This window comes from Panicum virgatum, chromosome 6K (assembly GCF_016808335.1).
Source record: "Panicum virgatum strain AP13 chromosome 6K, P.virgatum_v5, whole genome shotgun sequence".
NCBI lineage: Eukaryota > Viridiplantae > Streptophyta > Magnoliopsida > Poales > Poaceae > Panicum > Panicum virgatum.
This window is the reverse complement of record NC_053141.1, coordinates 45,504,966-45,518,223: the sequence shown is the minus strand read 5'-3', so window position 1 is coordinate 45,518,223 and position 13,258 is coordinate 45,504,966. Positions and strand designations below refer to the sequence as shown.

The window sequence follows — 13,258 nt, the reverse complement described above, 5'->3', positions numbered from 1 at the left end:
TTTTTTTTCTTTCTGATTTGCATTTATATGAAAAGAATATATGAAAAGAAAAGGCCATTGTGTCAGCAACTTTGCTGCAAATTCTTCATATGCAAACTGAAATTGGTATGTTCATTGGTTCCTTATGTGCAGGGATGAAAACATAGGCAAAGATGTGGATACTATTATAGCCTTGATGGCATTTACTTCTGTTGGTGTTCTCTACCTTGAGAGCGAAAGGAGAAACAGCAGTTCAAGTCGTTGCTTAAACTGCCACAACTGCCCGTGGCAGGGTGAAACGAACATGTCACCATTTATGCCATTTCGAGTGATTTTGGTGATCGAATGACAACACAACACTTGGACTAATATGATTGTTAAGATGACCATTCTCAGACTTTTAGGTTCAGGAGCACCGGAAGAACCGATGCTTAAGCATCGGTGCATCCGACACTTGTCGGAAGAACCGACGCTATGATGTTTGGTGCAGGAGGGAATCGAAGCCAAGTCAGCATATAGTCACCGGTTGAACCGACAGTCCAAGAAAGGGCATCGGTGCATTGGGCGTACTGTGTACCAGAGACGATGTCAAGTGCCCAGGAGAAGTTTTCTTCAGCACCGGTTCAACCGACGGTGCATCGGAGTATTGCGTCGGTGCATTGACGTCAGCAGAAGAGAAGAAGGCTGTGAGTGATCGGTTTAACCGATGGGCAAGCATCGGTTCAACCGGTGGTCACTGTGTCAGCAGTCAGAAGTTCAACGGCTACTTCGTGTCTTAGAGTGACCGGATGAACCGACGCTACTCCTACCAGAGGCATCGGTTCATCCGATGATACGCAGATTTTCTGTTGACCATTGGAGCAACGGCTACAAGACTTGGTGGCCTATATATACGTCTCACCCCGGCCATTTGAAGATTGCTGGAGTTGCTGAACATCCCACACACACCCAAAAACATCTCCAAGCCATACAAAAGCATCAAGATCATATTCTTAGCCCTTAGCACACTTTGAGAGTGTTGTGCAAAGGATTATCTCTTAGTGAGTGAGATTGCAAGGCTTCGAGCCTTTGTGCTGTGGTTCATTAGCGAACCAAAACAAGAGCTTGGTGCGCCGGCACCTTGGAGCGTGAAGCTCGCCGGCAACATCATCGACCCTCCGACTTGGTGTGGAGCGGCGACGACATCTTTGTGCGGGGGACGTGGAGACCCCCATCCTTTGTGGAGAAGCTCCTTAGTGGAACTCCGGGGCCAAGGTGACCGTGATTGTGTTCACGGAAGAGATTTGGTGGCCGAGTAGCAATACTCTTAGTGAGTGCTACAACAACGTGGATGTAGGTGTGCCTTTGTGGCTAACCGAACCACGGGATAAACACCCGCGTCAAGAGTTTGCTATCTCCTATCCCGCTCTTTAAGCTTCCGCATTTCATACTAGCAATTTGTGTGCCTTCTTTCATAGAATAGTTTCTTGATAGGAAAGGCTATAGGTTGCTAAACTCTTTTGGGATAGGGGTTTCACACTAGAACAACCTAGTTGCACATCTAGATAGCATGTTTTAATTTAAGTTTTGTGCAGACTAGTTGGAGCCATAGGTCTAAGTTTTTATTAGTGTCTAATTCACCCCCTCCCCCTCTTAGGCTAGAGCACTCGATCACTTTCACAGGGTTCAAATCCTAAACTTCAATGTGGCGGTTGTGTTATGTTTTGCTGGACAAGACCAGCCGTCCATCCCTCTGAATTTCTGTTCTTAACTGAAGGCTCCCAATGCCAGCTAATGGCAGAGGGAACGTCTGGAGGTCCTGGAAGCAGTGATACTTCGTCAATATTTCCTGATGCTTGCTTGCAATCAATATTTATTTATTATTGGGTTTATCCACTGAGTGTTATCTGGCCCTACGATGCATATATGATACATGCTGCAACAGAACGTTATTTTGTATGCATGGTCCCTCATTTTGAAGATAGCAGCAAAGTGTCTGCACAGATGACGTTTGTTGTGTTAAAATAGCAGCAAAAAGCTCTCACAACTGCAGGTGTGCGAGCTGGCAGCAGCTCCCAGAAGTCCAGACCATCAATTTTCTTTCCATTTTTCTTCCAAGGATAAAGCTCATAGTGGCCAAATCGCAAAGGATCAAGCGTAGGCTCCGGTCCAGCGCTGGCCAACGGCCACCCAAAAAAACCCAGCAGCAGCGCCGCAGCGCGTCGAGGAAGTTCATCTCTATCACGACTCGCGACGAGCACGTTTTCCGCCGCCCAGCAGTTGAACGTATCCGTCTGAGCGAGTAGCTCCGCACTCGCGCCTCGCGGTCGTCGGTGCCCGTGCCGGCGGCAGCGGGGCGCGCCGAGCAGCGGTGCCTCAACAGCGCCTTCCTGTCCTCGAAGAAGCAGACCGATGGTGCTGCCTCCTCCGATCCCTGGCGCTCCGGAACACGTCCTCGACCCGTCTAGAGCCTAGGAGAGCAGGCGTTGGAGGCCACGGCGGCGTGGCTGCCGTCGATGGCGCTGGCCGGCCTGGGACAGGAGCGGACGGGTTTCAATTTACCGGGCCCCTTGGGCCCCTCGCAGCCGTCCGATCGCAGTTGTGCGGCCGAGATCGACGTGGGTAACTGCAGGCAGAGAACGTCCCCTTCGTCTTCCTCTCGCTCCGGGGCACCGCTCGGCGTTCTGTCCCCCTCGACGACGCGCTGCTGCAGCGGTTCCTGCTAGCTAGCCGCGCCGCCGCCCAGAAAGGCAGTTGTCCCAGGATCGGCGACGAGGGAGGATTCCGTCTCCGGAAGCTGGCAGGCACCAGAAGGAAGCGACGGCATGGATATTGATCGTGGGGGGTGAGATCGTGAAAATTATTGATTAATTCATTAAGATGAGAGTTAACACGTGTCCGTCTCTCGACACGTCACGTGTTAATCCACATTTTAAAGACACTTAATCAACACAATTCACCTAAAACGACCGCAAATCCGGTAGTCCCGGTACGTATTTGCCACATGCCCAGGATTAAGCACACGTACCGTTATACAAGCACGTACATTGCCGATGATCCACAAAGAGCAGTTTTACACATTTAATATTACAAGTTCGATATAGGTGGGTTCAAACTTCCTTTACAAGCCTTGGGCTCACGAAAGACATATTAAACCGAAATTTAAGTTTATTGTATTTATATACTCTCACGGAATTCGGCTACAATAAAAACATATCTAAGATAATGGTGTCTTGCTCAAGGATACCATCATAGCCTCAACGATCTACTCCTCCCCGCACCAGAATCGGTGGGGTAGAAGTGGCCAAACACCACTTCCGACTCACCTGCAACTAGGTTTAGAAAGCAACCTGAGTACAAAAGGTACTCACAAGACTTAAGCGATTAAATAAACAAGGATCATGTAAAGGCTCAATTAAAAGCTTTAAGATTAAGTAATTATTACATAAGCAAGAGCTTCCTAAACTATCACCTAGCAAAATTAATTAATCTTGTCTAACCCCAAACAATTTTAGTTGATTAAGAGAGTAATATAATCTATAATTGATCATAGCTGTAACATGAACCATTCCCATCATAACCGAAATTCTACGAGCAGTTTATGGGATTAAGAGCTTACTCATAACCGAGAGCGCGGCAATTCGAATTGATTAAAATCTTGCAAGGGTGTACTACTTTATCCACACGACGCGAGGACCATGCGACTCACCCAACCGATCACGCCGGGCAAGGGGGTACTCACGTCAACCGTTACCAACAAGACTCGATCATTGAAATTTTCACACCTATCTTACGCGTAGAGACTTAGTTCCACCGGGGACATCTCTAAACTTTCCTACACATAGTTCTACCCGGGAACACACTAAGCCTCTCTGCATAGCCCTTAGCTACGTATCTAGGACTGCACATCAATGATCAAGTCAAAGAAGGTAATTGGATCATCCGTACCATTATATTAGATATGTGGTAGCACGGAAAGGTGCTCAAAACCGACGTCATCCACGGACGGTTCTTAATCGGTCCAAGCGGACTACGCCCATGTGAGTTCATTCCCTAGGCCCTACCATTCCGCTCGAACCTCGATACTACCAGACCTGACGACCAGGCCGAACCAGTGCGATCAAGAGTAACCGGTAAATGTGATCCTCCAAATTATTCCTGTCTAGCGAGCAATATAAATATTCTAAGCAGGGCTAAGCATCTAGTCATGTTAAGTAATTAACTGACTAACTAGTGCCAATAACAAAGATAACAAATCAAGAAAGGATAATGCACGCAGATAGGTATAAGAATGCAATACATACATACTATATATAACCCAACATTACCCGGTGAGATAACTAATTAAAACAGGTTCAATAGGAGTAAGGATTCATGCTTAGCTGCTTGCCTTGGTTAACTTCCGGTTCGACCACGAACGGGACTCTGGGTTCAGGCTCAACGGACTCGGTGGGCTCCACGGGTTCGACCTCCGACGGATCAGTCATTATAATGCATGAATGCGATGCAATAATTAAGAAATGAACTTACACCGCAAGCACAAATCACAAATTAAATTGAGCATGCAAAGAACATTACAAGGAACTCATGAAAATTAGTTTTGCAGCAAAAGCATTTTCCTATAATTAATCATAAATATATTAATTTTCAGCTACTCTAAACAAGATAAATCGGGAAAGGCATGCAAACTCAACTAAACAAATCTAAGAAAATTTTTATAGATACTAGGCATGAATACAAAGCTAACAAAACTAGTTTCACTATTTTATCACTTTCCAGCCAAAAGTTCTACATTAAAATATTTTCAGACAGAACAAACGGAAACACACTAAAACTTTAACAAACAGCAAAGAAACATATGAGAAAGTTACACCATTGGAAACTATACTTCACAAGGAGTCTAGCAAAATTTGGTTTGGAATTTTTAGAGCAATACACAAATTTCTACGCATTTTGCAAAATTGATGCTAAAAGAAAACTCGTCGAAAACGCTAGGTGCACGCCACGCCCAGCCAGCCCTAAGGTTGACAGGCGGGGCCCATGGGCCAGCGGCCCACCAGCCCGAGTCAAGGCCAACCAGGGGCCTTGACCCGCGGCGGGGCACGGCCAGGGCGCGCTGTGGGCACGGCCACGGCGTCGTGCGTCGTGCGTGCGCGCGCGCACGCGTCGCGTGCGGCGAAGCGATGCGGCGCGGCGAGGCGAAGCCGGAGCGGGGCAGAGGGCGCACGCACGGGGTGGAGGCGATGGCTGCGAAGCTCACCAGCGGCGGCGCGGGCAGGGAACGGCGACCAGGGGGCGGCGCTAGGCGGCTGAGGGCGGAGGCGCTCGCCGGCGGCCTAGCAGGGAGGGGGAGGAGGTCGGGTGAGGGCCCAAATCGGTCGAGGATGGGGAGGGCTAGGTGGCGCGCGCTCTAGATTGGGGAGGACCTCATCGGCGGCGACGGAGCTAGGGGGCGGCGGCCATGGTGGAGCAGAGCTAGGGTTTGGGGGGAAGAAGGAGCCGGGCGCGGATAAAGAGAGAGCAAGGGGAGGGGCGGACTCGGCATGGATAAGGACGCACGCGCGGTGCCCGTGGATGGCCGGCGCGTGTCCCAACGATGGCCGGCGGCGGTGGCGACGTGTGTCGCGCCGAGGCAGAGCAAGGGAAGGAGAAAGGGAGGCTGACGGGTGGGCCCGGGCGAGGAATTTTTTTTTCTTTTTTTTTCTTTGGGCTGTGACAGTGGGCTCACGCCGGCGCCCGTGCCTGTCCTGTCCAGCTGGACGAGCAGGTGGCACCTCGTCGGGACGCGCCGCCGCGCTCGTCGGTAAAGACGGTTGATCGGTGAGCATCATCTTGCTGGTGCTCGGCGGGCATCGCAGGAGCACACCGCCCCAGATCCGTGCCGCAGAGCACCGGTCGGCCGGGTGCGTCGGTGGCAGCGGCAGAAATTGCGTGGCCGCTGGTGCAGTACTTGAAGCTCCGACGGGCCTCGACGATCTTCACTGCATCTGTTGGCCACATCACGCTATCAGTTACAACATCCATGCAGCAGAAATTGATGTGTTTGCTTACAAGAATTACATTTTTTTTAATGGTCGACGGGGGAAAGGCTCCCCACCTGATATTTCATTGATTTCGGCTCTCAACTAGCCGAAATAGACAGGGGCGGAGACAGGGGGCGGGCAGCCCCCCCTCCTAATGCTCCCGTAGCACCATTAGCGAAGGTGAAACTCACCCTAGCGATGACCTACGGCAAGACTGTTGCCCCCCCTCAATCATTGCTTGCCCCCCGATCAAATCCTGGCTCCGCCCCTGGAAACAGATCACATGAGGTACATTTGAAACGATACAGCCGCCACTAGGCTTCAGATTTCAGAAGCTTGAGGGGAGCGATCAATCTGAATTTCAGGGGAGCGAGTTTGTGCAGTGCCTCAAGTTTGGAAACAGATCATGGCAATTTCATTGGAATGGCTCCATTGATTCCATTCATCATATTATATTTGCACTAATCATGTATCCTTCTGCTTGTTCCTCGATTCAGACTTCAGAGAAGCATGCAGCTTCGCAATTGAGTATTGACGCACGGGAGTTCGCAGGCAGCGCATCAGTGGTGAGACAGCCGGGCGCTTCGCAACGCAATGAGAGGGAGAACAAGCAAAGCTTGAGTACTTTGCGTCGCTACAACTTGTTCTTATTTGAAACGAACTGATTTCGGTAAGTTCTCGCGCAGCACGCCGGGCGGCCACCACCGGCCAGTCGCCGCCGGACGCCGGACGCCGTAACCATAAGCACACCGAAGGTGGAGCTCCGGCGGAGCTCATGCTGCCGTGCCATAGATCCCGTCCATTTGGGCGCGAGCTCGTAGCTCCACCGGCAAGCGCTGAACCTCGCCGTCGCCACCCGGCTGTGTTTTGGCGTCAAACCTCGCCGCCGCGACAGCGACTACCACGTCGATGAAGGCATCAGTCGATGGCCGGGAACTTATCCCTGGGAAGGTGTAACATGTTTCGGGGCACCTCGTTCGTGGGAGAGCTGGCGGTTGAAGCATCGGCGTGGCAGCTGGCGACGGGGTGGACGGTATTTCATCTATCGTCCAGGGTGGACGGTAAATGAAACACCGTCCTCCCCCTGGGCCTATATCGGACGTTTGATCGGGCTTCTACGGCCAAGATCTTCGCAAATAGCTGAGAGGCACCGAGGCCCTCTCCGCCTTCCCAGTCCCCCGCGCGACGCTTCTCCTGCGGCTCCCCTCCACGACGGGCTGAGCTCTCGTGCGCCGCGCCGGCGCCGGCAAGAATCGACGCCCGTGTATGGCAGGGACAGGAAGCGTTGTCTACTCCGTGCTGGCGACGGCGGCGGCGACGGCGGCGTGGACATTGGCGCAGATGAACGGCGTGGACATTGTCTTGCCGATGCCGCGCCCGTCCATCAGGGCCATCGGCTCTGCCGCTTCGTTTAGAGTGCTCAGATGCCGCGCCAGGGCCGCACCAGTATCCTCGTCGCGAAGGCCGTCGGAGTCTTCCACGGTGACCCTTGCCGCTGCCCCTCGATCGATACAGCCAACCAGTTCTGAATGGGCTTAAAAAAAAAACAGTTTTGAATGGCCCCTGACGGAAGGCCAGGATTCTCCAGCTTCTGCTCTGAGATTGGTGAGCTATATTCCCGTGTCTCCGATGTGGACAAGATTAGAAACGCAATTTGACACCGTGGCAAAACTGGTTCCGAGTGAAGTCAACTGTTCACACTACAGCCAATCAGCGTGTTCGGCAGGCTGGAGCTAGAAGCTGGAGCTGGAATGCTGTGAGAGAAAAATACTGTTGGGCTGGCTGAAACTGGAACTGGTGGCTGGAGTGGTACGAGAGGAAAGCACTGGAGGAGAGTAGACCAGCCGAACACAATGAATACATCTCGTGGGCTGGGTTCCTTCCAGTAGAAGCATTAAATTGGAAGCTTCCAGCAGAAGCATTCGATTCCTTCCCATGGAATAAATCACCAGTACAGAATGCGCCCCTCCTCTCACCCCTTCCATGGATCCTCGTCGCCTCGTCATGGACATTTATCCGGTCACGAAATCCCCCCAGGCCATCGACGAGATTGCGAGGGGCACCAAGCCGAGCGAGTTTCCTGATGGGGCGGTTGCACTAGTTGGGGCTGGAACTACCAAGAAGTCAATGGATGCATCGACGACAGCTCAAGAAGAAAGTGGGAGCTTGCAGAGCGCAGGCGTCGGAGCTCATGTGCCAGAGCCGGCAAACCTCACTGGATCTTCGTCGCATCGTCGTCGCGGGTAAGGCCGTCCACACGTTCCTGTACCATAATAGGATTATAAGGAATACAACTGCTCGGATTAGAAGTAATATAGCTGATCTGCATTAAATTTGGATATGGATTGCAATGATGATATTTCTCAACATGCAAACAAAAGATTAAAGAAAGGATACTTTAGCACTGAACCGATTGCTTGTACCAAGTTCGAGTAGAAATACATTGAGTTTGTTGATTACATTTGCATTGACCCGAAATTTCCACACCCTAGAATATATGTGTTGAAGAGCAAATTTGGATTGATAAATTACCCTTGATTTTATGGGCGACTATATATTATCAAGCATTGTTATAGGCCTATTGCACACTCCAAAAATTTGAATTAGTGCTAAGTCAATACACTTGCATTACTACCATTAAGCTTTAGATGTTTATTTAAACTCATCTGTGTGTGCACAAAAACTTGTTAACTTAAAAATACTTCATATATTGTGCTGACAGACCAGGGGCTAGGAATGGACCTGACTACAGGGATGCCCATCAGAGGAAAGTGCTATCACTAGAGCTCTACGGCGCGCAGCAACCGCCCCACCGGGGGCTCCGATCTTCTTCCCCCATGAGGGTACAACATTCAACAGCCGTGAAGAAGCGAGGGATTTCTACAACTTGTATTCATGGGAAAAGGGATTCGGAGTTCGATTTGGTCGAGGGCGCAAGAATGCTAGCAAATATCAAACAAAACTGGATATTGTCTGCTCATGCGAGGTAGTTTAGAGAACTTTCATGCTTTTGCTACACATCATATAAAAAAGGCTCTAAAGTCTATCACTGATCCATCAAATATTCTTGTAAAACTCTACTTGCAGGGTACCAGCAAGAACAGCAACTCTTCCATCCGAACAGATTGTGCCGCCAAGATTAGATAAGCAGTGTCAACGACACCCACAATCACAGGCTTACGGAGGCATACAGCGAGAACAAGCAATGGAAGTCCCATGGTTACATAGATCCATCGACAAAGGATCTCATCAAGAAGCTAAGGGAGAACAACATTAGTGTAGGCGGAATATGCAATATACTGGGAGTCTCTGATGGTGGATCCAGGGCAAGGATGAGAAAGGAGTCCGTGAGGTCAATTTGTGCGAAGCTGGCACAAGAAAACATGCGAGATGACATTGGCAAGACATTGAGACTGCTAGATAAGATGAAGGAGACTGACCCAGGACTGGAAGTAAGATTCCAGTGTGGTCGGCTGAAAACGATGCTGTGGTGCACGGTGCACGGGCAAAAACAGGCTGGACTATGCTACTTTTGGAGATGCCATCACATTTGATACCCCCTATAGAACAAATCTATACAGCCTCCCATTTGGCCTCTTCATGGGTTTCAACAACCACTTCCAATCTATTGTTCTTGGTGGATTGCTACTGACATCAGAAAAAAACATCAGACTTTGAATGGGCATTTACTAATTTCGTTGAGATAATGGGTGGTAAGGCCCCTGTTACCATGTTGACAGGTAAAAATAAAAATGCACATACCTTGGCTGCAAATCAGATTCCCATTTTCATATATGCATATTTGTGTCTTCAAATTTAGATAACACCATCCCATTTCTAATTATTTAATTTCCATGTTCTCTTCAATTCAGTTGTACAACATCAGAAAAAAGAATGACCAATGTAGTGTCCTTTGTGCAGATCAATGTGCTGCAATGGCTAAGGCAATGAAAACATCAATGCAAGGAACAAAACATAGATGGTGCAGATGGCATGTCCTCAAAAATGCTAAGGACAGATTAGGGAAGGTATACTCAAAGCATAAGAGGTTCAAGCATGATTTCAACAAACTCATTACCGATGAAACAAATATACCTGCCTTTGAGAAAAAATGGTGTGAATTGGTTAAGAAATACAAACTTGTGAAAAACAAGTTTTTAAAAAGGTTGTTCAAGCACCGTGAAAAATGGGCAAAGCCATACTTCATGGGTATCTTTTGTGCTGGTATGACAAGCACACAACGAAGTGAAAGCGCCAACCATATGCTGAAAAGATACATCCAGCGTGCTGCTCCAATGCACCTGTTCGTCGCCAAATTCAATGAATTCCAAAGTGATAGTAATGACCAGGAGGGAAAGGAAGGGTTCGTCACAAACCAGGTATGCTAACAGCACAACAGAAGAAAAAAAAGGACTTCCTGAGCTAAACTTGTCACCCAAAATCATATTATTGTAATGTACGGTACAAGCCACTTAGTGTTTCTCTGCTTTTGTTCAGGTGAATCGAAAGATGAGAACTGGTCTCCCAATAGAGGATCATGCACATTGGATCATATTGAATTCATGCTTGTTGGATATCCTATTTTCGAATTCATGCTTGTCTGATATCCCATTTACAACTGTTGCTCATCTGTGTAATCGGTTCTCTTTTGTATGGAATCAGTCATCATTACCTGTGCATCCCTTGAAAAATATATATAGAATGATCCTCACGATGGCGTTGTGCTGTCTTGTATCGCTAAAAATACTATACACTTTTCATCCAACACTAGAATACTTTATCAGCGAGAAAATAATACATTACACACATATAGATCTAAACACCATCGTCAATTCCATGTTGGCTTCTCATATACTTCGCATACAAAAGAACGACGCATGCTGACAGATAAACCAGCACCACAAGCATGTTGCTAAAATTTACTTCATATATATTGACAGAAATATCAATACTATTATCTCATACAGATGAAAGTTTAAAAACAAAATAACAGTTACACATAGAGTTTAACTCATGCCTGATATTGCCAAATATCAACTCATTTAACTCCTATACTATCTTTTGAGTCCAGGTCTAATAGCAACTCATGCGGTCATGCACTTCGTTGCCAGTCAACTCAACCGGCAGGCAGCCCTCCAATATTGATTTCCAGTCAACCCAGCAGCATCACTTGTACACTAGCAGACTTGTTGAACTTAGGAGCCTGTTCCACATCAGCATCCACCCCTTCCAGTAATATGGAAAAACTCTAAATGTAATATATATAATTCCGAAATTTCACCCGACCCTTCAAAACTCCATATATAAAATATAGGATGGGATTACATTCGATCCATCTCCAACTCCTGTTCGCCTATCATTGACTTGTCACTGCGGCCAGATATACCTCAAAATACATTGGGATCAAATGTAGAAATCATGGTCTGTATGAGCAAAAAAAAACACATAGCAGCACAGCAAGACATAAAGCACTGCACATCACCAAACAAAAATTTTGCAACATCAAAAGCACATTAGCAATTTGTGCACTGAATTGACAAGTTGACACCTAAAACATCAATTAAATGGAAAATAACACAATGCTAATTTAGAGCTCGCTTGTATGACAGCGTCAATTGAAAATGGGATGCTAGAGGATTCAAATGTGAATACAGCAAACTCAGTTCACTGAAGAAAGAACAATATTAATATTTACTACTCTCATATGAACTCTAATAATGCACAACATTTACAATATCTTTAAAGAAAAAAGCGAGAAGCAGCAGATTAAAAAGTATGCACTCAGATATTTACTATTGCATTGCACTCTCCTATGTTTTGTTGTTTGCACCCAAAATATCAATAAGTTTGCATATTAGCAATATTTGACAAATACTATTAGATAAGTAGCAATATTAATGATAAAGAAGTCAAAAGCTTGATCGAGTTGTATCTGCAAATTTATGGAAAAACAGATTGAACAAGAATAAATGCCGTACACAGTCTTCTCTGCAAATTCTGTACATAATAACAGATCCAACAACCTGACGTAATTAGCATTTCCATCAAAAGACAATATGACAGGTAGACACATCCTAATACCTTGCCATCAATCGATATAATAATTCCCATAAACCCACATGACTACTTGACACTGAAAAGGAATAAAAAAACCATCCATGCAATGATTTGCTAATGACAGAGTGGAAAATAGTACTAGGGAAATCAAATCAAATAAGAAAACTACAGAGAGAGCTAACACCTCTGACAATCTGACCAGGTTTTGCCATATAATAAAACTGGTGTTCATTTTGGTGGCAAGCTTAGTCATTTCAATTAAACCGAAATAACACAGCACTAACAGGGCTCGCTTTTGTGACATCGTCAATTGAAAATGGGATGCTAGAGGATTCAAAGGTGAATACAATAAACTAAATTCCCTGAAGAGCTACCTAGACAAGGATTCTTTCAATCGGCAACTAACTTTCAATTTGAAGACAGAAACAACATTATTGACATACCAAGTCCTTCCGCAATTGATATGATCATACATGACCAGTTTTCAACACATCCATGAGCTAGAAAGTCAACAAACAAGATTGGAATGTGTTTTCTTACCAACAAAAAAAAGTAGATTTAATCCACTCCCAGAGGTGATCCGCAAAGAAGGGGCCCATGATGGGCGCGTGGTGGAATAACGCGCAGAGTGACAAAGGAGTTGTCCCGTGGCAGAAAGCACGAACCTACAAGCAGAGCGGGTTGAAAAGCGGCGAGCTGCTGCGGCACATCAACGCCGGAGAGCGGGGCTTGGTGGAGGAGCGTTGCTGGCGGAGGCCGCCGGGGCGTTGACGGTCGCGCCGCTGGACCTGCCCAGCGTGCCGGGCCTGCCCGCGGGCGCCACGGCGGAGCTCTCCGTCGATGGCGATGAGCTTCTAAAGGTCGCGCTCGACGGCACCCGGCCGCAGGTCGCGGTGCTCCGCCCGGACGCGGATCGGTGGAGGAGACCGGGGCGGCGCGGGTGGGCGGGCGTGGTAGAGCTGTGGAGGACATCGGAGCGGCGGCCGGTTCTCGCCCTTGTCCGGCTGAAAAAAAAATTAAATACATCAGCCCCCTCAAACTTGTCCTCATGCCCTTAGGTGCACGAACTTTCAAAATCGAAATCTAACACCCAGAACTTATTAAGTTGTGCCACTTAAGTCCATAACCCTTAAAGGGGTATGAATATATGCAAAGAAGCCTTTTTTTCTTTCCCCTCCCCTCACTACGCCCCCTCCCCCATCGGCCACACGCGCGCCCTC

At 47.8% G+C, this 13,258-nt stretch overlaps 2 protein-coding genes and 1 long non-coding RNA gene across 3 annotated transcripts; 2 read left to right on the top strand and 1 right to left on the bottom strand.

Moving 5' to 3' along the window:
* Window positions 1-7,909: 7,909 nt before the first annotated feature.
* Window positions 7,910-9,439, top strand: LOC120639266. Its single transcript, XM_039915239.1, has 3 exons — window positions 7,910-8,224; window positions 8,704-8,967; window positions 9,069-9,439. Exons 1-3 carry the CDS (start codon window positions 7,965-7,967, stop codon window positions 9,256-9,258), a joined length of 714 nt encoding a protein of 237 aa, XP_039771173.1. The 5' UTR covers window positions 7,910-7,964; the 3' UTR covers window positions 9,259-9,439.
* A 79-nt stretch (window positions 9,440-9,518) lies between these two features.
* LOC120713555 (protein FAR1-RELATED SEQUENCE 5-like) lies at window positions 9,519-10,865 on the top strand. Its single transcript, XM_039999492.1, has 4 exons — window positions 9,519-9,721; window positions 9,903-10,360; window positions 10,479-10,614; window positions 10,795-10,865. Exons 1-4 carry the CDS (start codon window positions 9,688-9,690, stop codon window positions 10,863-10,865), a joined length of 699 nt encoding a protein of 232 aa, XP_039855426.1. The 5' UTR covers window positions 9,519-9,687.
* Window positions 10,866-10,888: 23 nt separating this feature from the next.
* LOC120712997 lies at window positions 10,889-13,058 on the bottom strand. The gene is made up of 2 exons (XR_005691137.1): window positions 12,579-13,058; window positions 10,889-11,367 (listed from the first exon to the last, which is right to left on the bottom strand). It is a non-coding gene; the product is annotated as an uncharacterized LOC120712997 (long non-coding RNA).
* Window positions 13,059-13,258: the final 200 nt, after the last annotated feature.

Bases quoted from the DNA above. Each gene is read 5' to 3' on its own strand.
- LOC120639266 (XM_039915239.1), top strand. From the start codon at position 7,965: ATGGATCCTCGTCGCCTCGTCATGGACATTTATCCGGTCACGAAATCC. The intron at 8,225-8,703 runs GTAAGGCCGTCC...TTGTGCTGACAG, and splicing joins TCGTCGCATCGTCGTCGCGG to ACCAGGGGCTAGGAATGGAC. The intron at 8,968-9,068 runs GTAGTTTAGAGA...CTCTACTTGCAG, and splicing joins ATATTGTCTGCTCATGCGAG to GGTACCAGCAAGAACAGCAA.
- LOC120713555 (XM_039999492.1), top strand. From the start codon at position 9,688: ATGGGTGGTAAGGCCCCTGTTACCATGTTGACAG. The intron at 9,722-9,902 runs GTAAAAATAAAA...TCCTTTGTGCAG, and splicing joins CCCTGTTACCATGTTGACAG to ATCAATGTGCTGCAATGGCT. The intron at 10,361-10,478 runs GTATGCTAACAG...GCTTTTGTTCAG, and splicing joins AAGGGTTCGTCACAAACCAG to GTGAATCGAAAGATGAGAAC.